This window comes from Xenopus tropicalis, chromosome 2, assembly GCF_000004195.4.
Source record: "Xenopus tropicalis strain Nigerian chromosome 2, UCB_Xtro_10.0, whole genome shotgun sequence".
NCBI lineage: Eukaryota > Metazoa > Chordata > Amphibia > Anura > Pipidae > Xenopus > Xenopus tropicalis.
Window position 1 is genome coordinate 144,637,625 of NC_030678.2, and position 27,009 is coordinate 144,664,633.

Below are 27,009 nucleotides of genomic sequence, written 5' to 3' on the forward strand. Positions count from 1 at the left end.
TTAATAGGTGGGTGTAATGTATGCCCTGCAAAGACTTTAGATTTAAAAACAAAAAGAGCTGAGACATATGTACAGAATGTTCTCTCTCAGTTACTCTTTGATAGAGGCAATGACAGTAGCAGTTATAATCTGAGAAATATGGAAATCACACAGCTTCAGGACAAACAAGAGCCTTCTAACACATCAAGATGAGTTATAACATGTTATAACCTGTTCTCTATTATTCCTTCCTTTATTTTCATATTTCATACTTTACACCAGTGATCCCCAACCAGTGGTTCGTGAGCAACATGTTGCTCCCCAACCCCTTGGATGTTGCTCCCTGTGGCCTCAAAGCAGGTGCTTATTTTTGAATTCCTGGATTGGAGGCAAGTTTTGGTTGCATAAAACCCAGTTGTACTTCCAAAAAGAGGCTTATTTAGGATGTCAGTCCACATAGGAGCTACTAAATATCCAATCACAGGCCTTATTTGGTACCCTTGTGAACATTTTTCATGCTTGTGTTGCTCCCCAACTCTTTTTACATTTGAATGTGGCTCGCGGGTAAAAAAGGTTGGGGATCCCTGCTTTACACACACACACATATATATATATATATATATATATATATATATATATATATATATATGTAGTAGTGTAGTTTATATATTGTGTGTATTAGAACATTGAGAAAGGTCCCAAACAGGGACAAAAAGTCAGATGTTTACTTAATATCTATCTATCTTGCTTGCTTTTGCTATAGCTCTTTATGAAGGCAGGCAATGTATACAAATGTATACAACAAAAACACTGTCCATACATGAAGTCTCACACAATATATCAATGTATGTAAGCCAGTCTTTACTGGCTGTTCACATAGCACTTAGTAGATATACTGCTCATTGTGTTAAGGCTATAATAGAACAGCAAATTTTGCTTAAGAGGAGATACCTTGATGCACAACCCATTGTTTAGTTTTGCATTTTTGGCAGCATTAAAAATCTTCCAGGGCTTATTCATTCACTTTATCATGGAAGAAAACGTATACAATTCTTGGAAGAGCAAAATAATTGAGGCATGCCGTGTTGCTAAAGCAAAACCAGAAGAACAGAACAGGCAGCGCATTTCTGTATTCAACTAGTAAAATGAGGCAGATAACAATAATTGTTCCCTTTTGTCTTGTGTAGCTGTGTGGTTACCCAGACACGACAAAGCCAAAGCATATAATCTGCTGGCAGAGATCTTCTCTCTCTTTAGAATGAGGGAAATCACAAGCTGCGCTACTGGGATATCATTAATTGAAAGTGATATTGCACAGCTGAATTATTTAACAGATCAGAATTCCAATTTGTAAGAGGGAATTCATTCTTCTAAAATTTCACAATGACTTTTAATTAGAATAAGGTGTTACTTAATGCATCATTAAATGATTATTGCCCTAAAGTAGTGCAGATTAACAAACTAGCTTTTGTACTTACTGAGAGAATATTGCAAATTGTCTAGAAAGGTCGAATTCTAAGGAAACATTTTTACTTTATACACTCATTGAAATGAATTTACTGTGACTGAGTGCACATAACTAAGAATTGCAGTAACTAAAGAGTAAGTAAAGTTAAAGTAGGATTAAAGCAGAGGTGGACAGACGGGCAGCTATAGATCAGAGGTCATTCATTTACCCCATGTCTGTTGATCACTTGGCCTCAGCCCCTGCTCCCCACTCAGCAACTCCGTTCTAACCCCACCTTCCCCCCGACTCTTCATTTAGCAACTCCTCTTGCACCCCTCAAGAGGTATGTGCCAATGGCCCTAGCACCTCTCTACTGTTGCACCCAAGGCCTTTTATGCCTACCTCTAGGTCTGATCTTGATTAGACTTGTTAGAAAACCACAGTTGTGTGTTGACTATCAGCTGAAGGATCATAATCTGGGCATGGCAAGCCAAATATAGCCAAAAATGAAACAGGCTAGGCATGGGACAACCAAATGATGCTCAATATAAAGTATGTTTATAGATGCATTTAAAACTAAGACAGATAATATACAGATAATATCACAAGGTGCAATGAAATGCGCATAAATGGATAAAAAAATTGCTTCTTTTGCGTGTTACATGTACATTTTGCACCTTGCACAATGGGCTTGCCTTATATCTTTCTAGGCAGTCTATTATATTAAACTTTAGCATAAGGATTTTAGTGTAATACTGAAGACTTGATTTTCCTGCAAATTCAGTGGGATTCTATCACTTTAGCATCAGCGCTTGCCCATATGAGCATCAAAATGCATTACTGTTGCTTAGCAACCGGCAGCCGCTCTCCATGAGATGGATTTTTCTACCATCACTTCATTTGCAGTAATCTTTGCTCCATCTGTATTATTAAATAATACACATTTTGAAAATAAAATGCAAAACAAATTGTTTTATGTCATTTCATCTTATTATGCTAAGCCCAAGGAATAATTATTATGGGAGTTCCTATTTCCTTTGCTTGGGTCTTTAGCAGGCAATTTTATGCTCCTACAGTATATTCCACTTATTATATTTTTATGTGGCACACTGTAACTAGTTATTGTGCTAAACAAGAGCCCAAGTAGCCGAACAATGTGCCCTTAATAAACTGTATGTTATTTTTGTTTTATATTGTTTATAATGCAGCCATTCATCCAATCAAATGGACATCTCACACTCTTGGCACATTATACTACCCCTGACTGCTTTGTCTGATTAGTTTTGACTGTGCTCGTATAAACCAGGAAGAAGAATGTGACTTTACTTTCACTTTTAGATTTTGCCCTGTTTAGTGCAAAAAATAACATAAATCATACATACATACAGTATTTCCTAATTAAAGGGAAAGAATGTCCAGCACAAGCTCTATTTAATTCAATTTGAAAAGTGGTGTATGCTACCTTTTTAAGCAATGTATAGCAAGGTATACTTAATGTAAAGCAGAATGCATATTGTAATGCTATTTATTGTAAATATATGGCTTTGAACTATATGTATATGGTTTGAAATGGAGTTTGAATTATTCCTAACCCTGGAAAAGGTTTTCAGACAAGTATTTATTATCTCCCACCACTTGAAAATAAGAAATCTGCACATATTAGACCGTACCCCAATCTTCCTACTGGGCTGGAACTAGAGGTTGTCGGTTGGTAAAAGAAGTAACTTGAGGAGACCCACCCTGCTACAGTCAAAACCAGCAGTGAGTGCAGAGGACAGAAATTGAGAAACTTTTATTTCTAGATGCCTTTTACATTAAAAATAACTCAACTCAAACTCAAATATTTTTAATTAAAGTAAATTGGAACGTTGCTTATCAGGGGTAACCTAGTATATAATAAGTATAATAGTATATAATAAGTAATTAGCAACCCTTACATTTTCAGATGAGGTGAGTACCACAGGGCTTACAATTTGGCTTTTGTTATTCTGTTTACAACGTAGTGGTGCAAGTTACTGCAACATAATGTGTAATGGGAATAAGATGAACTGGTTTAGCTTGTTGGCATCCACATGTGAACCTCCCCTGATTTATTTTGGAATTGTCAGTTACTGCAGAACCCAGTGGTTTTATTTTCCTTTCTGGGCTGCTGGCCATAGCAATGCTTCCAGTGAGAGGATAAGGCTGCCTGAGGAGCAGGGTTATCTAAAGGGCATAGAATGGCAATGCGATCTCTTTCTGTGCTTCAAAGAGCGTACGTATGTCCCAGTCCATGGAAAAATCATTTGCTTATTAGCCTATCAATTTCTCATAAAATTAAAATACAGAATCTTTAAGCACTCACTGGATCAGTGGAGTCTAAGGTTTCTTGCTTTTATTTGGACTGGGAGGTCATCTTGACTCTGCCTTCTTTAGTTAATCATCTTCATATCATCTTTTTATATTACCCCATCTTTTTATTTTAGGACTGTTTTTGCAGCAATATTTGTTAGTAAAGTGATCCAAAAATATGTCATTGTCAGCACCTACATACCCTACATTGTTAGGGTTTTGCTAACAGCTTGCTTGCTCATGTGAACAAGAATTTGTGTGTTTTTTTTAAGTTAGTTTGCTTTAAAAACACAATTCTAAGAATCCAAATGCAAACTAACCTTTTACAAAGGATATTTACTGCTAAGCCCCATCCCATTTTTGGGAGCAGTAATTCAGGGGGATAATACCTCCTCATGTCCCTAGCTACCATACCCACAATACCACTGCTTCCCCACGCCACACCACCAGATTTATATGTGCAAAGGTTGATATAGTGGTGGAGGGACTATAACAAATATTTTGGCCAGGGAAAGTTATATTACATGAAATGTCATCTACTAGAGCCCTGGCTTTGATCTAGAAAGGCCTCAACTTATCAACAGATCCCCCATGCCCCTTTCAGTTATGGAGTTTGTACCCCATATTGATATGCCACCACCATGATTCAGCACTGTACTGCATAAATCAAGATATTTAGAAAGCAGGCATAGGAAAGGCATGCAGACTTAGCTCAGAATACTTATAGTCTCTATACACAAAGATTCTAAATTGGAATCTTTCTTGTGCATCTGCCTCACATTAATGTTAGGTTAGGTCACCATTTGTTGATTCTGTGCTGGCCCATCATTAGAGAACACAATCTACAAAAGAAGGTTGTGCCGTTCTGCAGGAAAATTGTAGCTTTTAACTATTATTATAAATGTTTTTATCCAGTATTTATAGAGCACTGGCATTTTACATAGGGGGGCACAGTAAGAAGATGTTGCACTGACATTTGGAAATGTAAATACAATATGAAAATGTTTGCACATTAGGGAGCCTAAGATAGCTCCATGTAGTAATAAGCTTTTCAAAAAAACACCAGTGCTGCTAAATGTGTGCACTCAGGCTGGCCAATTACAGGCCCATTTGACATTATTAACAGTACTTGGGCCCTCCAAATAACCATTCCAAATATTATTGTATGTGTTGATCTCAAAGAGCTCCAAGAAAATGGATTTCGCCTATAGAATAAATCCATTTTCTTGGAGCTCTTTGGGATTAATTCCCAGAATTCATTGTGTTTATTTGCATACTTACTGGTAGTCTGTTTAACCCTCTTGATTTATCTGTGGATCCATACCTGTCTAAATTGATCAGAAAAGTCTGCACTGCACTGATGAGCCCCAAGAAGGGTGTAAACTGGTCTGTAGTTGGGAATCTGATCAGCTATTATCCTGGCTTCTGCCTTAAAAACCCAGTGGGTGAGTTTTAGCCTACAGGATAAACCCATGTAAATGGGATATTTTTGGAGCTCTTTGGTATTAGTTCCCAGAATTCCGTGTGTTTATTTGCATATGTATGAGGTAGTCTCCTCAAACCTGTTGATTTAGCTGTGGATTATTACAGAGAAAATGGAAATCATTTAAGAGTTAAAGTGGACCTGTCACCCAGACATAAAAAGCTGTATAATAAAAGTCCTTTTCAAATTAAACATGAAACCCAAATTCATTTTATATTGACATATCCAAACCCATTATAAAGGCATTTAAAAATATCAGCTGTCAATCATATATTGCTTGCCCCGCCTCTATGATTTAGGCATAGAGGCGGGGCAGACAATAACTTTAGCTTTCCATTCAGCACTACCTAGATGTCACTGCACATCTCACTTTTCATATAATTGGGTAGCCAGTGCATGGGCCTAGACATCTAGTACCCCATTCCGACACAGAAACAAGATTTTGGCATGATACAAAGCTTGCCTTCATAACAGTGTCCACAAAATGGCAGCTGCCTGCTTACTGTGATTGAGTAATTCCAAGACAGAAAGAAACAAGATTTATATTATTTATATAGAGTAAGTAAAGTTTATTTTGCTCAACTAAGAATATAGAAAATAATTTGGAGTTATTTCTTAGGGTGACAGGTCCCCTTTAAGAATTGTTTGCTTAAATAGGACTCTGTGGAAGATAGGTGAATATCTTTTAACGTTAAACCTGTATATAGGGTTCATTTAATGGAAGGCAGTGTGCAAAAAAAAAAAAAAAATAGTCACATCCAGCAATTTGTTATCACTTTTACCTGTTTCTGCTGCTCCAATGAATACAATGCTGCCTTCAGAACAGGGAGGCACTTAGGCATCCCATTCCTGACCCCTACCTGTCTCCTAACTTATGCCGTATTTAGACAAGCAAGTTCTGAAGTAACAGAATGCGTCAAGCAAACATATATATACAGTATGTATAACATTAACAAAAGTGTTTTTTCTTCCTTTGCCTTGTGTTAGATACGGAGAAGAAGACCAACACCAGCCACACTTGTTCTGAGCAGTGACCAGTCATCTCCAGGTAACTTTCCTTCTTCGTATTTTCATGGTTAGAAATTTTTTTTGATGTGGACCACTATATAAGCAGCATTATGGAGGGATTTCTGACACGGGACAGGAGCATTTAGATGAGTTCAGAAAGCGTATTCTGACATGCAGAGCATTTGCTGCTAATTATCCTGCTGACATTCTCTGCAGTCTGACTTCTCTGCTACGTATTCAGCTGACACTGTCATTAAAGGAGGTCATTCAGTCTCAAGGTCAAGTCCTTTTTTTTTTACGTCATACTGAAATTCACGGGTTTTTAATATTTTAGCTCAATGATCCCAAGTGTCACTCTTTTGCAAGCACAACAACATGTCACGTCAACAACATGAATACATCATTTACTCCTCACACTGAGAATATATATGTACTGTATATATATATATATATGTATGTATGTTTGTATAGGAGTGCATATTTCTGTTTATCTGCTTTTGTATCAAACCCAACAATATTAATTTCTACCTCTTGAACTGAGTCTGCTCTTTTGAATAGAGCTAATTATATTCACTCTCTGATTTCAAACACATGAAACCATCTGTTATGCGCCTATTATATTCTGAAGGGTACTTGAATGGTTGGGTTTCATTCAGTCTCTTTTTTTTTATTGCCTAAGAATCTTTTCCCACGTTAAGAGCATTAGGTAGGAAAATGAGGAGTACTTTGTTAAATTGTGACATGTAGGAGTGATTAGTGTACTGCAAGGGTCTAAGCACTCGCAGTATAATGGCCCTTAATGAGGGAACGGGGAACCGGTATAGAAGAGGGTCAATTGAAGCAGCTGTGTGGAAGTGCAGTGTGTGGCCTTTTACCCATTCAGTTTAAAGAGGTAGAAAATAACATTTGTATTCAGCTATTTAGTCTTTATATTTCCTCTATGACACAACCTGATTTTCCACATACCCCAATTCTTCTTGCTTAATAAGTACATTTTTTGTTTTGTTCAATCTCATTTTGTAGTGAGTCATGGGAGAAGTTATGACTGTGACTGTGGCTTATTTTTTGCATATACATGTCATATCCGAACAGCTGCAAAGCTGCTATGTGGACATTTACTATATCAACATCTATATCAACAAACTTACGCACGCTCAGGGGAGGACGTTGGGTGGGGGACCCTGTAGGAAGGGGGGTTAGGGGACGCGGCCGACTGGGGCACCTGCACCCCCCAGTCGGCCCAACATTCCTAAAGGGGTATTTCATCTTTATATTAACCTAAATATGTTATGGACTTCCCCAAAGCAACTTTTTTATTGGCCATTATTATTTATTTTTGTATTGGTTTAAAAATATTAGCACCCCATGCTGCCTTTTTCTGTCTTGCAAGTGAAAATTCTACAGGGTTAATGGGGTGGGGGCATATATCCCAGCAAACAACAATTATACTGGTTGTAAGACATTATTTTTATTCTTATAGTTCTTGCTTATACTTCTTATTATGCCCTCTATGATTCATCTTCCATTCTGATTCCTTTAAAGCTGTCTGATTGCTAGGGTAATTAAGCCCTAGATACCAGATAACTGGGATAATTCCAAGCGTGACAGCTGTCCAGCAGAATATGCAAACAAATTAAAAAAAATACAAAGTAAAAAGTTAATGTCGACTGCATATTTTGTGTCTACCTCTGTCTATTTCATGATGTTAAATGTTACTTGTAAGGTGACCTGCTCTTTGAAAAAGAATTTGACATGTGACACACAGAGCTTTGTAAATTGCCTATTCCCCAAATGTAGGAAAAGATACTATGTTTGCCCAGGAGCAGTAAACCCATAGCAACCAATAAGATGTTTGCTTTTAAACAGGTGACCAGAAAATTCTACCAGCTGATTGGTTCCCAGGGTTACTGCTCCTGGGCAAACTTGTGCTGTTCTTGTGTTTTTGTTTCAGGCCCCTATATTAAATGTTATATGTGTGTGGCCTATAGTAAAGGGAAAGGCGACGGTAGAGTTCAGTAGGGGAAAAATTGCTTGCTGCTCCCTTGCTGACACAGATTAAGATTGATAATTAAAATAAGAATGAGGTGAAATGTTCCTAAGTGGGATTCATATATTTCACCATATTGTTTCATACAGGGAAATGCTAGTGTGTATGCATAATGTAAGGCTGCCAGTTCATCCCTTTAAATGAGATTATTATAAAATCCCCACGGCTCATTAGATATCATTAAGATGTGCTCTGCAGACTGCTCTATGCATTATGCGTCACACTCTAAGCCTCCCAAATGAATGATGATGGTGATGATGATGATGATGATGATGTGACAACCCTCCGTGCTGCGCATATTTCATCTTATCCCTACATGGTGCACATAGAGAATGGTGAAGATGCTGTAGAATTCACTGGCCATAATGGCCAAATATAAGAGCCACATGTATGAATAATAGGTAATTAGCTCTAATGTTTACCCTTTCGCCAAGTGCACTTTATATGTGGACAAGTTGATGTTAGCATATTGTCCCTTAGTTTCTTTCTTCCCTTCCCTTCCCTTCTGCACTCTTTCTACCTACAACTTCCGCTCTGCAGAGCCCTGAAAAATGGGCGGAGTTTGTTTGGACCTGGCACATATCTGGGGGTAACTAGGTTTGGTTGCAGTGTGGGCTAAACATATTTATAACTCATAATAGCACCTACTTTATATTCAAATTAAGATCTAAAATGGAGCTCAACTGTCTTTCTCCTATAACTTGTTTCTAGCTCTGCGGGATCATACTGTACCATATGTTAAACTTGCAGATTTAATAAATATAAATGTACAGCAAATCCATAATAGCAAGGCACTTATTGTATTCTGTGTGTTTCATTTGTGTTTTTTACTCGCTTCCTTGCCAGAGATAGATGAGGAACGTGTCCCCAACCCTTTACAAAAGGTAAGATGCCTACATCTGGCAGAATTATCCTAACAATGATAAATGTCAGATGTTATATTGATGTGACAGTGACTTAGCATGCCACTGCATAGATAAAAATGATTTACACACTTCATTATACACATGGATTTAAGATTACCTCTTTGTGATTTTCAAATCAAAGAATGATTGATAAATATATTGTTCTTTGCTGTAGTGGTGTTTGACACTGTTGCCAACCATTTGTATTGAGAACTAGTCTCTACATCTAAGATATTCAGATATTCAGACAACTAGGGTTGCCACCTCACCTCTTTCATACCGGCCACATATTAAATCTACATCCTGTATGGCTAATTAGCAATTCATTTAGATACATGGCTGCATGGCTACACATTAATCAGTTCCGTCTGCAGCATGCATCTAAGGCTAATGCTACACGAGGCATAGGGTGGATATTTTCGGAAAATTCTGCCCTATGCCTCCTACATGTGCCTGCACCGGAATGAATGAGATACGCTCAGGTGCAGGCACATGTGGCCGAAATACGCATAAAAACGCGAGACTTTGCATTATCTTGCGTTTTTATGCGTATTTCGGGTACATGTGCCTGCACCTGAGCGTATCTCATTCATTCCGGTGCAGGCACATGTAGGAGGCATAGGGCAGAATTTTCCGAAAATATCCACCCTATGCCTCGTGTGGCATTAGCCTAAATAAATTGCTAATTAGCCAAGCAGGAGTTGGATTCACTATGTGGCCGGTAATAAAGGGGTGAGGTGGTAACCCTACTGACAACTGGTTCTAGCCATTGTACCTTCCCGAAAGTAGAAAAGTAGGAGAGAAACCTCTAATATGCAAAATGTCAATAAAAGTTACATTCACGTGAAGTTCTAACCTGTTGTCTTTAAATTGGTCAGAGCTCTTTTGCCTCCTTTGCAGCTAGTGTTTCTAGCCCTGCCCATGTCAACATTTATTGCACAATGACCAATAAAGTTATTTTAATAGGGGCTCATATCATAAAGAAAGGCTAAATGTCCCCTAATGTCCAGTCCTTGGACCAGAAGTTACTGCCTTGGGCAGCGCTGTCCCTCATGTTCCATTTAGTAGGTCAGCAATATCCAACATATTTTAAATGTCATTAAAAATAGAGTGGAATTCTCTGATGTCCCATAAGATAGGCTAGGGATTCAGTGTAACTGAGTCTGTGTGAAAGTCAGAATGGTATTTATAAAAATGACTCTCATGATGGCAGCTCTAGAGAAATGTAAATATAAATATATATATATAGATATAGCTATACACACACACACTTAAATTGCCTCCTTTTTAGATACTCTAATATGTAAAAATATTTTGTATATAACTCAGACTAATTGCTCTTTTATTCCTACAGTCTTCTTTATCCATGTCCCCACATCAGAGGAAAAAAATGTCCCGTACAACACCCACCATGAAAGGTACTTAGTTCAGACACATATATAGCTTTTCTATAAACTATATATAAATGTATATCTTCTGTATGTTAAATAGTACTGAGTTCAAAGAGCAGCAAGCCCCTTAGTGCTCATTTACTTCTTCCATAAGTCTTGATGCACACAGAGCCATGAGAGGTGGCAAGGACAGGGCCCTGTTGCACCCTGCATCCATTAATTGCATCCAAATTGCAAATCTGAATGACAGGCAAGATATCAGATGGGGGATGTCTGTGTGCCTCCCCTCCCCTTATGAATACAGCACTGTTGAAAACCGGTATTCATGGGGATAGCCGCAGGTCTGTGCTCCCAAACTGTTCACTCAGACCTGTGGTTATTAATCAAGGATGGAAGGCAGTGTGCAAAGTGCAAACAAAATGCTGCACACTGCTTACCAGTAGTAAATGACCCCTAAAGTGTTAGTCCTTTCGGCGAAACAGTTGAATTGGCACAACCATAGTCGGGGTTAATGCCACTGCCACTGGCAAGCGGAAGGTTGGGGGGGGATGTAGTTGTTAGATTTTTTTTAAGGACACCTACCCACATCGTGGGTAAAAAAGGGTTTAGCTACTCACACTTATTTTCATAATATGATGTTGTCTACAAAGACCATAATTACATAATGTATAATTCTTTAGGCCCCCTACTCCTATAAAATTGTTCAGTATGGTAAATTATAAATGTTTGAGGTGCCACCAAAATGGTGCAATATACTCTACCTACCCAACATACACACTGTACACATTACGTCTATAGCTACTGTATACTGCTTCACAAATTTTTAGTGATTGCTAGATATGTCACTTCTCTTTGTATTCTTCTTGTCCGTACCTGTTCAGTTCATAAATGAGCAAAGTAAACAGGACTCCAACCCTGTTGTTTGTTTTTGAATAAGGGATTTTACTGGAGCCCATCAATACAGGGGTTTTCATGCAGATCAGATTCAAGTGTGTTTTGCCACGGGGACAGCCTTTCCATGCCATTCAAAGCACTTACATTGTACAAAACTGGGCCGTACTGGGAAAGACAAGTGCCCATTCATATGTTTTTATTTACTTCTACTCTTATTTTTAAATAACTCTTTGTATATGTGTATATGCACATAAACATAAATAAATACATGCAATATATAAAAACTAGATTAAGTGCTAATGGTAAGCAGACATGTGATCCCTGCCTGTGGCACTTAAGTACGTGGATTAGTGAACAGGATTCAAATATAGAATGTAGGATACATAAAATATATTTTCTTTTAAATCAAATATGAACCACTCTGATTTCTTCATTTCTTCCATATACTGTACATCGGCACGCCCAATCCCGAAAGGAAGTTTTTGATAATACCCCCTGCTGTTAATATTTTGCAAGAAAATTTTATAGAGCCGGTCCATTAGACAGTGAGTCACCCACTAGTGACTTGGGAAGCAACCGTCGTCTCTATGTGAAGTAAAAGCAAAATGTGTCACAGGTGCTGAGTCACACGGTGTCAGTAAGGCGGCTGAGAATAAAGCAAAGGATAAAAAATAGCAGAGAGTTCCGTATCACTCAGTATCTCTGGAACAAAGAAAAAAATGGTGGAAGTTCCGCTCTGTACTTCTATTATTGTCTCCTGGATTATTCAGGTGGTGACAGATAAAGAAACACATTGTGAGAGTTCTGGCAGTTATTCTAACAGCTATGTGTAAGAAGAAGGTACTGGGATTCACTTACCTGCTGCACGTGCTGAACGGAACCTGCACGCTATGGTGATTAAACAGAGAAGGTGTGGTACAGGTGTGGGATTCGTTATCTGGAAACCTGTTATCCAGAAAGCTCTGAATTACGGAAAGATCATCTTCCATAGACATCGATCCCAGCTAAGCTACAATTAATCTTTATCTGAGGCAAAACAACCCTATTGGGTTTATTTAATGTTTAAATTATTTTTAGCAGACTTAAGGTATGGAGGTCAGATTAGGGAAAGACCTCTTATCTGGAAAACCCCAGGCCCCAAGCATTTTGGATACCTGTACAAACAAGGGTCTGAACTCAGGGTAGAAGGTTGGACCAGAAAGAACAATCAAGGTACAGCTTGAGGAAAGAAGTGATTACATCAGGGACAACTTGGGCAAGTGTACACTGTGAGAATGGGCATTTAAATGGAAACAGTGTGCCAACAAGGCTGAATGCAGAAGAATGATGCGTAACCAGTGTCATAAAACATGTCATGATGTCAAGGCACAAACTCAGATGGAATTGGGGGCAGTGTGCCCATAGGTAGCAGGGCATGCCAGTCTCCAGGCACACTAAACAGCTGGATTGTAGTAAGTGAGATAAGTAAGGGCACCTGTAGGAATGTATTATCATGCATGGGCCATAAGGCTTTCATTGTGAATCAGCTAATAAAACCAGAAAACACATGAAATTATCCACCCCCCCTGGAGCAGTTAGTGAGACACTAAAGATCCTTTTAGTAACTCCCTTTTAGTCATTGGAATGGGTGGCAAAGCAGGGCAGTGTGAGTGCCAGGAGCACTGGATTTAGTACATTTGGAAATCCTTATGCGGAAGGATATGAGATGAGAAATGTATTTCTGCTCATATGAAGTGTAATAAAAGTGTTTAATATAGAGGTTGCCTACAAATCAGTATATGAGAGGGCACCTTCAGGGACAGTTTTTACATGCTGCTGTGCAGTCCCGTTAGATCGTTCACATCATGACTGGAATAATAATCCATTTGGGTGAGGTTTCCAGTTGGGGTGTAATGGTATATACCTACTGCCATCTGCTGTCATATTGTGATGTCCCAGGGTGAGATCAGATCTTCATGTGTGGCCAGTTGTATTACTGGGGGCCAGCCTTCAGACCACACAGAAATGTGCTAACGTGTAACCAGATATAGAGAGGAACACACCTATATATCATATAAGAACCTACTTGTTCCTGTCCATGTAGCCCACTGCCTGGTTGCTAGGGTAATTTGGACCCTAGCAACCATATAGCTCCTACAAAGCCAAACTGGAAAGTTGCTGAATATAAAGCTAAATAATTAATAAATAGTAATAAAAAATGAAGACCAATTGCAAATTGTTTCAGAATAACACTCTCGACATCATGATAAAGGTTAATTTAAAGTTGTTAAGAACCCCTTTTAATATATTTATGTCCACTGTGATAGTGGACGTAAATGACCTCTTTAGACTTTTACTTGGGTTGGAATTTCAGAAGCCATCTGGTTGCTAGGGTCCAATTTGAACCTATCAACCAGGCAGGGCTTTAGGGAGGCAGATGGATTCAGCTTTTCAAGTTGCGTTGTTGGCACAAACCTGCAGGTTGCGGACTGGCCTGCACATCACTAACCGCTGGCTTTATTATGTGTATCATATATATAACTCTGCACCGAGGAGTCCTTGGTAATATCAACAGTTCCAAAGCATTCTTTAAATATTTACTTCAGGGAAATGTCAGCATTATTAAAATGCTCCGATCTGTGTTTGTATGGGGAAATACAGTGTTTCACTGCACTGCTTAATGATAGCTGGAACACAACTCTCATTAATGTGCTCAAGCCACTGCATGCTCATAAATCAGATGTTATACATATCTATATGTATGTCATAGACAGACACATCAGTTTGCTTGCTTGAGTTTGCTTGGGGAATTTTGCCTTTTTGAAAGGGATCTTGAGAGTCTACAGGTGCTAAGTGCTCCTTGATATTTTCTGCAAGCCCTCTCCTAAAATAAAGACCTTTCAGCTGCTGGATTCAAGGTGGTATGAGCCGCCCACCTCTGAAATTAATCAGCGTATTCGGCGCCAGATCTCTGGCTCTGAGACAGGTTTAGGAAATGTGTCTTGGCTGTGGGAGTTTGAATCAGGTCATCAATGTTGGTTGCCATAGAGGCCTGACATTTATCACAATCAGGCAGAAAGGGGCTGTTATGTTAAGTTTTAGAAGAAGAAGGTAAGGGCAACAGGCCATTCGCTTGAAGAAATAGAAGAATAAACCCTGCCTTCAGAGCCTTACTGGAGAACATAGAAGGCTAAAAAAGGAGCCTATGATGAGACCTCTATGCCCATCCCCAGACTTTTCAGGAAGGGCCAAGAAACGTGATCAGGCCAGGGCCGGAACTAGGGGTAGGCAGAAGAGGCAGCTACCTAGGGCGCAACGATTGGGGGGCGCCAGGCAGCCTCTCCTGCCTACCCCTAGTCCGCTCACTTCATCTCGCTTGTCATTAGCGGTGGGGGCAATGATCTATCGAATTGCGAATGCGCGGGGGCGAGGTGACCGACCAGTTTGCCTAGGGCGCCCGGTCGGCTTGGCCCGCCCCTGGATCAGGCAACATACCCTAAGCCAACAGGGCTATTTAAAGCTTTTACTGCCTTCCTTACTGGCAAGCTGTAGCCAAGAGATTAACTTTAGTACTGATGGTAAAAAGAAAGAAAGCACTGGCCCTAAGATCTACAAAAGGTCAATGTAGCATATAAGGTATGTATTATGTAATTTCATATTCAATATGAGAAATGTGGCCACAACATCCTGCCTTCCCACTGCCAGCTTCTGTTGAGCCTAAAGTTGGAGTCTAAAAATGCCTTGCAAAAGATCTGGCATCTTGTACAAGCTATTAGGAACTGCAGTTATGTCATTTTTAGCGCAGGGGTAGGCACATACACTTTTTTTTTATATATATACATATAAACATCTGGGAAGGAACACTCTACACTTAAAAAACAAACTCCTGAGTGCTAATAACAGAAAAAAATATACACTAGGTAAGTATAGCACTCAACTGGTCTTAATAATGTGACAGAAATAGTTTATTTAGAGCCCTCTCTCTCTTTAAATATACAGTGTACACACACATCAGTTGTTTATGACAATTTGGCACTTTGAAATCTGCTGATGCACCATGTTGGCCAGTGAGTGGAGAATAAGCAGGTGACAAAGTGAAGAGGAGTCGCTTCCTGCACTTCCTGTTGGCCTGACGAATGGAACAGAGGAAAGGTTGCCATGATGGATACGGAATATTGCCATATAACATACACTATCAGCCTGTGTATGTGCCTGCCCCTTGCCCCCTCACTGAAACTGACATGACTGCAGTTCCTCACAGCTCCTACAATCCATGGTATCTAGCCGCATCCATATTCAGGCTCCAACTTTAATCCCACCATAAGCCAGCAGTGCTAGGCCAGGGGGCAATGGCCATATTTCCTTCAGTAACTGACTACAAACTCCAGTCAAATGAGAGAAAAATTAGAAAAAAAAGAGTAAGTGCAGGATGAGTGACAGGTTTTTAGGTTTGTTTGTTTAAAATAGTTGCTTGGTGGTAATTAGTGAAGAAAAAGACAGGATGGCAAAACAGGTTTGTGTCTTACAGGTGACATGGCCGCCCACTCAGAAGTGATGGATTACTGTGCCTGTTCATTCCACCCCCAGGAAAGTGTTGCTCACACGTCAGGGGCACACGTCAGCCTGTGCGCATGTCTTCAGCGTATCCCTGATTTACGGCATTCAGTTTAATGGCCTGTAATTAATCACTTTAATTCGTTTACAAACTCTCTGCATTCATACATTCAATGCTCTAGCTCTGTCCATATGATACACTGAATTCCCAAAGAGACAGATTTACCCTTCAAAACAGTAAAGTGATTCAGGTGCTGCCAAATCTGTACTCATTGCAAATTGCAGTAACAATGTGAATGAAGTAGCATATTGTGGGTTGCATTCTTATAAGTCACTGATGAGCAATAGATTGGGCCATAGAATGTAGCCCTGATCTGTAAGAGTAAATATACAGACCCCTGATCTATGATCTATTTAATTAAGAGTAAAGGGAAGCACCTTGACAAGCAATCAGCCTGTGGTTATTACCTAAATGTGTGCCCATTCTATATATGCCAAAAGGAACTAAGTTTGCCCAGGTGCAGGTTAGCAACCAATCAGCAGGTAGCATTGACTGGTCAGCTGTTTAAAAGCAATCATCTTATTGGTTGCTATGGGTTACTGCTCCTAGGTAAATTTAGTGCCTTTTATTATTGCCACTAAAGAGTAACCATTGATGCCAATGCTATTCATAGGGAAGAAAAATTAAATTGAAAAGAAGGACTTTTTAAGCAAATCCACTGATGTGTCCAGGCCACACTGTTAGTTCCATGCTGCCAGACAACATGCAGAGCGGCACATATCAAAGAACATTCTGCAATCTATGGCAGACAGGGAGCTACACAGAGACAGGGTGGGGTGCAGTTTTACATATGCATCAAGTCTAGTGCTGAATATGAATCAAAGGGAACCAGGAGATAGGCTGAAATACATTTTTATTTCTGGGTTTGAGACAGTGTTTTTGATATTCTGTCAAGTTAGTCAGGCAGCGCAGAGCGTTAATTTCAAGTTTATTTTAAACTGCTCTGGAAAGGTTTATTTTTATCTAAGCCATGTTTTGCAATAATCACTTGTAATCATGTCAGTTAAAATCAGTATGTAATTAATACAAATACATTATTAATAAACCCTATATTAATTATCATAAACATTTCTGATTCCACATTTAGTGGGAACTGTATATATGTATATATATATTATGTGGAATGCATTTTCCCACTATGTACATAAGTTGGTCCCCAAACCACACCATTTGTATTGTAACTCTATCCCCTCCATTCCCCAGCACCCTCACATTTTTCTAAAACAAATTTACCCAATGGCCATTTTCCCTTTCACACATTTCAGTGACATTTACATCTGCAAACAGCACATGTGCACTGTAAAGTTCATGCAATGAAGAATGCAGACTTACACAGGCAGAACTTATTTGATAAAAAGTCCTGCTTGGATTGAGCACTGTAATGGTTAAGCTGAGCTCAGGACAGGAGGTTAGGAGAAAAACATGTTTCTGCAGCAGAGGACGCAGTAGACAAGAGTTTCTATGGATACCAGCAGTGCCATCTCTTCATTGGCTGCTAGACTGGAGGGTGTGTTTGGCAACCTGAGTTAAAGAGAACTGAGCATGCTCAGTAAGCCAAGAGCCAAAGTCAGTTCCTAAGGGAGGAGGCCGAGAGGGTTAGAGGAGGAAAAGGAATCCCAAGTGATTAAGGGGATGCTGCAGCCTTAATATTACCCTTTGTATAAAGAACTTTGTGTAATGTTGCTCTGCTAACATCTTGAAAACTACAAAGGGTTTATATTTTATTTAATAAACCTAAACCTGTATATTAACTTTCCCAATGCTCTGCACAGTCACACATACACGGGGCCCAGGCATTCCCACCAAGTCTTGTGCCCGTAAGGAGAGCTCTGGATCTCTGCACCCTTTAGTAATATCTGTCAGTATCTTTATGTTCACAAACTGCCTATCTGTTACACTTTGAACTTTATAAATAAATAATGATCTCAAATGTTTTCTTTCTTTCTGTTGGAATCATAGAATAAACAGACAGGCCCCCTGCTGCGGATACATTGAGGCACTGAGCATCTGCTAGGAATATTCAGCATTTCCTCTGTTCTATTAATGCTTTTTTAGAACAGTAGCAGGGTTTTTTTTATTTTTATTTTCATTTTGTAAGACACGTTGCTATGGTTTTGGTCATGACAGTCCATTTTAAATGCAATGCTGTGTGACTGGTGTTCCATTTAAACCCATTATTTATTATTAAGATGATTGTTAGCTCTGCTTACAAGAGATGTGATAGAATTACCAGCATGCATAATATGGATCTCTAATAGAGTCTTTTGCTCCTCACGAAATGTTCCCCAAACAACAATTGCTTATCTTGTTGACAGCAAGGCTGGGTTGCCATGTAATTTGCAAAACATGAGCATCTCACCACATTGTGAAGCTGTTATTTCTTTATGGGATGCTGTGCCAATGTAACAGAGCTTTGCTAGCATATTGAAAGGTATGAAATGTACTATAATTCTCCCATCAGTGCACACCGGCGTGCTCATATGAGCTGAAACAGGAGATAGAACTGGCAGCCATGAACTGTGTTTGTTTCATATGTAGCATTCTGTATCGTCTATTGGCTATTGTTGAACTACTGTAAATCTCTTAGCACCACATAAGAGCTAAAGGAGAGCCGCATGTTGTATTGATCCTAAAGTACTAGTACATATTATCTCATTTCTGTCAGGCTTTAAAGAGGGGACTAAACCCACCACCACACCTTTTTCTAGTTCCGTACCATTTAAAACAGATCTGTTCTTAAAGAACTTGAGGAAAAAGGTTTCCTATGCCTTCTAATTGGCGCTGCCATGGCTGTAAAGCCACCCACCCACTCCCACTCATCCAGCCTAGGGGATATAAATAACTAGACATGTAATAAACTTTTGGGTTAATGTAATTAAAAGCTGCTATGTTTGCTCTAGGTCTAGTAACACTTAGCAACCAATCAGTTGTTTGTTTTTTAACAGGTGATCAGCAAATTCTAGCTGCAGATTGGTTGCTATGGGTTAAGATGGCATTTTTGACAAACATAAATTAAAAAGTGCTTAACAGTCCTCCACTGATAACCTCTACACCCCAGGGCCCTCCAGCAGTTGTAGGGTCTGCCACTTGCTGTGTCTATTTGTTTACTATAAATGTATTCAGCTTTAAACTCTTCATTAACCAAATAGAGTATTTTTCTGAGAAAGACAGTGTGCACCATTTATTTATATATAATTTCTTTTTCTATCGTTTTTCATCTATCTTTTATCATTTATCTCTTATCTATTTTCTATCTATCTATCTATCATCTATTTATCACCCCCCTTTATCATTTTCCATATATCTCTATATCTTTCATGTATTAATCATTTATCTGTCATCTATGTAGCTAAGTTTGTTGATGCTTTATAAATATTTAATAATAAACATCATATCCCTTTAGCTATGTATTTGCACCTGTGCATGGACATGTAATGATACTGAAACTATAAAATGATTTGCTTTGAGGCAGCACAGACACAGTTAGTAAGTTATTAGCTTTTGGCTGTCAGCCTGCTGGATACCTGGAAATTACAGCACAATTAACACAATACAATGGCAGCAAATCATCTGTTTCTTTCTTATTTCTCTTTTGTTCTGCAGTGTGATTTACAGTATTTAAACAGCATGTCTATAGAACAGCTCCAGATGTGGGCTTTGTAATATATCCTATTTATCTGTGTGCATTAAAATATCGTTCTTGACAAACTTATATTATATTGTTGCCATTACTTTAAAACTGAAATATAGTTTAGTTGAAAAAGTCACCATACTGGCAAAATAGGCCCCATTTATAAAGCAGCAGGGTAGATAATTTACTCCAGCACTTACATTTAGAGCTGTAATGCTCAACCTGGATCTCATGGGGCTATTTAACTACAAATCCCAGCATTCCCCCAGGAGCTAGTCAGTTGCTTGGTGCTGGGAGCTGTACTTCCACAGCAGCTGGTGAGCCGCAGGTTTGACATCTCAGTTAGAAACCCATCTTTGTTTAATAAACCGAACAGAATATATCTGCAGCTTATACATTGTGTCCCACAGCTGTGCTGGGGCTTTAGCAAGTCAGGTAAATACAGAAATCTTTGGGGAATGATCCCCCTTTCGTTCCATTATAATTAGCTTGATTACCTTATAGTTCACTTATCTGGCAGTTTGTAAGGCAAAGAGCAGACAGATGGAGCAACAAAAATGTATATATTTTTTTAAATAACTAAAGGCCAGTAAAGAGAATCAATGAGCAGGTCAATCACTTTGTGCAACGCACAGTGCAGATTTAATGCATGATTATAGCTACACCTAGTGGTGACTTGGGAAAGAGCAGCTTAATAGACTCTTCAGCAGCAAATTTATTCACAGCTGCACTATAAAAAAAGATGTTTCCTTAAATATCCTGAAATCTGACTTTTTTTTTTTTAATTTTGCCATAGAACTACAACTATTAGCAGAACATCATCTGTGCAAGCAGGGATCAGAGGAGGAGAAGATCCCCCATCTTCAGAACAACCTGGATGACAGGCCTGACTTGGGATGCTGTTGCCATGGTAACACAGCCTCCACTCAAGAGTCGCATATACCATGTAGCTGTTTTACCCAGGATGGACAGCAAGAGAATAATTCCCTGGGAAGGAGACATGCTAGTCAGGAGGATTCATTAGACAGTAAGTTCACTGTAACATCATAATCCTTTGAAGGCATATTATTCTTTGTTTACAAGGGGCCTGCCTTCCATGTCCTGTTGAACTAAAGCCCCAACATCTCCTCAGATCCATTAGCTGTGGGTGGAAGATATGATATAACATGTTTCTATAAGGGGGGTAAGGACCTGGAAACCTCCTTGTTAAATTATTATACAGTCATCTATTGAGCAGTGTCTGCTGTTGTCTAAGCCTGTGTGCTGTACCCAACCTACATATCTTCTATACATATTTGCAAATATACCTGTATGAATGGGAGGAGGCTAGATGATCATTAAGTGCAATTTTCCACTGCTGAAACCTTATAAAATATAGCTCGTATGGAAAAGCATTAGGAGTTTGATAAGCGTATACTTTTTTTAACTATGTCTGCAGTGTTCATGTTTATTAATAACTTTTTTAATCCTACATGTATAAGTAATCTGATAGTAACAGCATATTTAATAAAAAAAAAAACACATGGGTTTCAAGCATAAATTCTGTAATAAATAAAATTTCAAATCACTATATACTTGCACTCATTATTGCCAAAATATTGGGCCAGATAATTTGGGAATTAGGAATGTTGGTTGAGGAACAATTCCCCACTATAAAGGTACATTGGGAGTGGTAGGATGTCTAGAAGAATCCTAGGCATAATTTGCACCTTCTAGTATCTGCTTTTGACTACAGCCGGCCATACATTTACATATCTGCTCATTTAGCTCTGGAACTGTGATTGGATAATACTCTGCGCTGGGCATAGGGTCCAGCACAGAGTAGCAAACTCTACCTGGCCCCCCTGGCCCCCAAGTTTCCCCCCCACATATAAATCCCACCCCCCTTTGCAACCACAGGGCCTGTTTTCTCTGTAGTTACACCACAGCCAGGGGCCTCAGTAGATCTGTTGGATGAGGATTCCATCGATAGCCTCATGATGCCCTTGTCCATCTAGAAATTTGCTGAATAGACATCTGGTTGGTCAGGCCAATGCATTGGCCCCATATACCCTTCAGTAAGTAGCACAACTATGACAGTACCACGATCAGTAAAAGAAAATTGTGCAGTTTCATGAATAAGTGATCTGGCTATGTTAATCAGATGGAAAAAGTCACATACATTGCTTTAGAATTCTGAATTTTACCCCCAAAAGTAATAAATAGAACTAAGTTTGTCCAGGTGCAGTAACCCATAGCAGCCAATAAGATATTTGATATTAAACAGTAAATGCTACTGGCTAATTGGTTGCCATGCTCCTGAGAGAACCTTTTATTACATAACCTAATGTTCAGCCATTTCTCTAAATGCTCCCAGCACATCTTACCATAGAAAACTCTGCTCTTTTTGGCATTTCCCCGTGCTTATATTCAGTGAGGAGCCCTGCTGGCTGATATGAATTGCTTAGTAACAGTATTCTGTGCCTGACCTTATTTCTGCTCATTGTATTCTCTCATTCATTCAGCCATGAATCCCCTTGGATTCCCATTTGCTTCTACTCTTAGTTTTCAGCTAACCTGCTTGGCTCTATTAAAAAACTAAAGAGATGAATAGATTTGAATGTGATAATAGACCCCGAGGAAGGATATAATAACCTTCTTTATGCAGCATGTGCTGAACCTCCTTTTTGAGTCCGATGGACCTCTTCTAGAATAACCTATTCTTAGTAACTTTTTAGTTGGTCTTATTTTATATTGAATGATCTTTTCATGCCACTGTCCATAAATAAGTAGTTATGCAATAAAGAAGCCAAGCAATGTACATTATTCCTGTGTGCTGAAGACTTTCCCTTTAAAGTTCTATAGAGAATTACTTAGCAAGCATCTCCAGAGTTGTTTGTCCCCTTGAGAATTGACCTGCAAATTCCCTGCCTGATTGTTTTCCTGCAGTTCTGACTTTCGCACAATTCTTTTTTTTATCAGAGCCAACTCAGGCCTCTAACCCTGCCTGCAATTTAATAGAATGTAATGCGATTGCAGGGAGAATGGAAATCCATTTGGGAAATCAAGCTGCCATTATTCTGCTGTAGGAATTGTCCCTAAGGGGAAAATCAGCCATGGCCGCTTGGTCTTTTTTCCTTCTTTCCCAGCAGAGCTGTGCATTTGACTTACAAAGTACCATTTACCTGAGTGCACATCTTTGGAGTAATTATAGGGTTTTCACTGAACTAAATAATGAACTTAATATGGAAATAAATAAAAAACAAACAAACAAACAAAGGAATACTGTAATGGGAAAACATGTCAGTGTATAGCACTGCTCCAACAGGATTCTGCTTTGAATCTGTTTTTTAAAAGAGTAAACAAATTTTCTTTTTAATATTTAATTTTGAAAGGGGGTAAACAGGTCCCAGTAATTTAGGGTGGCTCCAGGCATTTCTCTTCCAGCTAAAATACACTGTGGAAAAATGTGCCATTAGCCTCAATAAGCTTGTACCAAAAATTAAACATTTTTTAAATTTAATGTAACACTGTCTGTGCATGCTATTTATAATTTTGCCTTAAAAGTATTTGTCCAATGCTTTTACATTACCTATCTGATCAGCTGATCCCCCATGTTCCTGCCATATTGGTGCAGCAGGAGTCCCTTAGTATTAGAAACTATAACTGACAGGCTGAGAAGGGACAGTCATTTTTAGACACTTCAAGTAACAATTACATATACGAAAACTGCCCTATCAGTGAAAAACATAACCTATAGGTAACTTTTAATGTACATTATTATTTTGAAAAGTAGTTTTTTGGTGTCAGTACCACTTTAAAGCAGGGATCCCCCAACCTTTTGGCTATTTGGTAGCCCCATATGGACTGCTGGCCTGCAGGAGGCTCTGCTTGTAGTAAAACTGCGTCTCTGTGCTTCCAAAACTTGCCCCCAAGCCAGAAATTTAAAAATATGTGATATGCTGATTATGAAATTGTGATGCTAATTTCAAGTTTCAGACCTGCCATGTAATCAGAATCTGAATTAATAACAGCCTTTTATTGTTTTATATACAGTTTATTGTAGGTACTGTATATTGTACTAGGTCCCTATGCTCAGGTAACAGCAGCAGCACTGCATTAGCAGAAAAGAAGACGGGGAGCTACTGGGGACATAATTAAATTCACGGATCTTCCCTGCTAAAGGGCTGGGGTTGCTTTGGGCTGCTTCAGAAGCTTAAACATAAAGTGCAACATTTCTAAACTACTTTTTTGTTAAGTTTTCCTTTAAGAAGTGCAGCAGAGGGCACATAACTGTTTGCTGCAATAGTGAGATCTTACCTCATTACAAAACTGCCCCTGCCATTAGGTGTGTCATATCCTGCTGCACCCCAGTTACAGAATGATAAATGCTTTGAATACATAGAGAATGTTATAGAAGTAAGAAATACTGTCCTGTTAGTTTCTATTCCAATTTAATAAAATACAGTATATGTGTGCATATTCTATGTTTGCAGGTCTTGTGTCAGATGGAAATACGCAAACATGTGAGCCAAAAAAACAGAGCAGCCGCATAGCTTTCATAGAAGACAAATAGGTCTGAAAAAGCAAAAGGATTTCTTATTGAGTGAGTATTAACCTGTCTCATTACAAAGATATTTGGGGAGAAACATAGGATAGTCCTGAATTCATTCCTGGCCGGGTTGCTGTTCTCCCTGTGTCTGTGTGGATTTTCTCCATGTACTCCACTTTGCTTCCACACTCCTAAAACATCCGGCATGCCGCCCCACCGCAACAAAATGTTGACATTTTGCTCCCATACGGAGCAATGGGGATTTCTCCCCACTGCTCCGTATGGGAGTTGAATGCCTACGCATGCGCTCTTGTGTCAACGCGACGTGGCGCGGCACAGGGGTTGGGGTTTGGTCGCGCATGCGCAGGGGGTGCGAATGGGGGGCGGCCTAGGGGCGGCAGAATTTGAAATCTGGCGCTGGCTAATTGGCTTCTGACTAAATTGACCATAGTGTGTGTGAACGTGATAGGGACCTTAGATTGTAAGCTCCTCTGGGGCAGGGACTGATGTAGATGATGAATAATCTCTCTAAAGCGCTGCAGAAATGTGTTGGTGCTTTATAATAACAGAAAATTTATATTTTATATTTATAAAAATATATTTAAATTTATATTTATTTTCCAATTGGAACGGAAGTCAAGAAGAACTGAGCAATGCCAAGTGTAACTATACAGAAGTGCAAGGAGCGCATTTTGATGCAAATACCTGGAAGTAGTTTGAGGCGCAACTCACTGCAGAGAAAACTTCAAGTTGCCCACTGTGCTTGCAGATTTAGATGATGGCTAAGCCTGGTGTGCATTAGTGCTACTGTGCAATAGGGAATGTACAAGTGTAATGTTATTGATTTTACCACCTTTGATGTTTTTTTCTATTTTTGCACCAGGTATAAAGGGAGAGAGGAGCCAAAACCCAGCACAGTATCGTGGGCTTACAGCACATAAAGGACCGACAGCTCCCTCCTTTTAAAAATGATTTTTCCTTACCTCTCTGCTACTGAGAATCTGGAGTCTGCACTGAGTTCTGAGCAATAAACTGCAGGCTTCTCTGGAAGCAAAGAAGTTCAAGAAAACATTGCTTTGTGTTTGATATCTTGCCTCTGTACTGTATGTCTTCTACCTTTTCAAGGGAAGTGTGTATCTGTATGCAGAAAGCCAAACTGGCCGCTGCTATGCCAATCATTGTTAGCCCTTATTAGCCCTCAGGATGAGTCGGGAGGATATAACATGTGGGTAGAATAAAATCATTTGTGCTTTTTGGGTTTTACCTAAATGAAAAAATAACTTTGTGTGTGCAAAAAATACCTAGGCCCAAGAAAGACTGTAGATTAATGTACACTGTACCTAGCAGCTACATCTATAGAAGGAATGCTTACAGAAAGCTCACCTGCAATACCTTAAATAAAGATCACTAAACGTGCCACATCCCCACACTGCTCCACAACTGCAGCACCTGCATTGGGAACATGTATTTGCCAGATGCGATTCGTTATAATGTCAAATTCTTAATAAAATGGAGGAAGCCCTTTTAATAGCTGTTCCATTGCTTTATTTTCTGCCTCGTGTCACATGTGCATATTGATAATTGTGCTTATGGGAAATCTAGCTATATAGCAACATTTTGAAACGTTCTGGCACCAAACGTAGAGATACTGCCTTAACCTCCTCTCCTCCCGCTCCACAAGTGCCGCCCCTCTCTGCCAATCCTTGCACTGGCTACCTGTCATGTACAGGATTCAGTTCAAGATTCTTTACTCACCTTCAAAGCACTCACTGGTGCCGCACCACTCTATTTAACCCCCCTAATCCCCAAGTACCCCCAGACGTAACCTTCGTTCTACACAAGACCTCCTTCTCTCACTCATCACCTCCTCTCCCTCTCGCATCCAGGACTTCTCACACACTGCACCCATCCTCTGGAACGCTCTTCCCCATCCCATTAGGCACTGCCAGACTCTCCAAGCCTTTAAACAGTCTCTTAAAACTCACCTTTTCACTCAAGCCTATAACCTAAACCCCCCAAACATTCGCTAACCACTGGTTTCCTCCTCTCACTCCACACCTTATGTCTCAGCCCCCCCCCCCTTTTAGAATGTAAGCTCTTGCGAGCAGGGCCCTCCCCCTAGTGTCTCCGATCCTCATCCAATGTAACTGCAAACCATTTTTGTGTATTGTTTATATGTACATGTTAACTGTTCTGTCTTTTGTACCCCTCTATTCTGTAAAGCGCTGCGTAAATTGATGGCACTATATTAAAAATAATAATTAACAGAGCTACTGAAGGTCAACATTTTTATAAAAGGAGAGAAGCAGATTTAGAAAATATATTCTTATGGGAAATAAAAAAGCAATGTGTAATTAGGGTTGGACCAGCCCAGAGTCTCCTGGGGGGGCAAGTACTTGTAGGCACCAGTCAAAGATAATTCCTATCAGCCCTTTCCTATTTCCATCACAGGTCTATGTGACACCTGTTACTAACTGGGGAAAAGGGGAGAGGCTGTGGTGGAGCTCTGTGCCCAGTAAGTAGGAAGCAGGTAGGGTTGCCATCTGGTTGGTATTTAACCAACTTAGCCAGTAAGGCTGGGCCCTTAATATAAGACCCTGCTCTGCCCTCAATCCACCCCAAACTTACAGTTTTTTCTTCCTTGATTCCATATCCTGCCCTCTGGCCATCACGCCTCATAGCCCCTCCCCTTTACATCACTGTCCTGTCCATTTACTTTATTGCCCACTCCTTTTGTTCCCACCCCCACTGGCTGGTAAAAGTTATTA

At 39.5% G+C, this 27,009-nt stretch overlaps 1 protein-coding gene across 3 annotated transcripts in view; it reads left to right on the forward strand.

The window, feature by feature from the left end:
• Positions 1 to 25,769, forward strand: part of ppp1r1a (protein phosphatase 1 regulatory inhibitor subunit 1A) — a 60,503-nt gene extending 34,734 nt beyond the window's left edge. Inside the window, exons 2-7 of one of the 3 annotated variants that reach the window (XM_031895935.1) lie at positions 6,228 to 6,288; positions 9,142 to 9,179; positions 10,558 to 10,618; positions 20,507 to 20,737; positions 24,186 to 24,295; positions 25,125 to 25,769. In XM_031895935.1, the coding sequence (XP_031751795.1) occupies positions 6,228 to 6,288; positions 9,142 to 9,179; positions 10,558 to 10,618; positions 20,507 to 20,737; positions 24,186 to 24,265 (471 nt within the window). In that variant the 3' untranslated portion in view covers positions 24,266 to 24,295; positions 25,125 to 25,769. Of the gene's footprint in view, positions 1 to 6,227; positions 6,289 to 9,141; positions 9,180 to 10,554; positions 10,619 to 20,506; positions 20,738 to 24,185; positions 24,296 to 25,124 lie in introns of all 3 variants that reach the window. The other 2 variants (NM_001015900.2, XM_012956907.3) reach the window with 2 other exon arrangements.
• Positions 25,770 to 27,009: the final 1,240 nt, after the last annotated feature.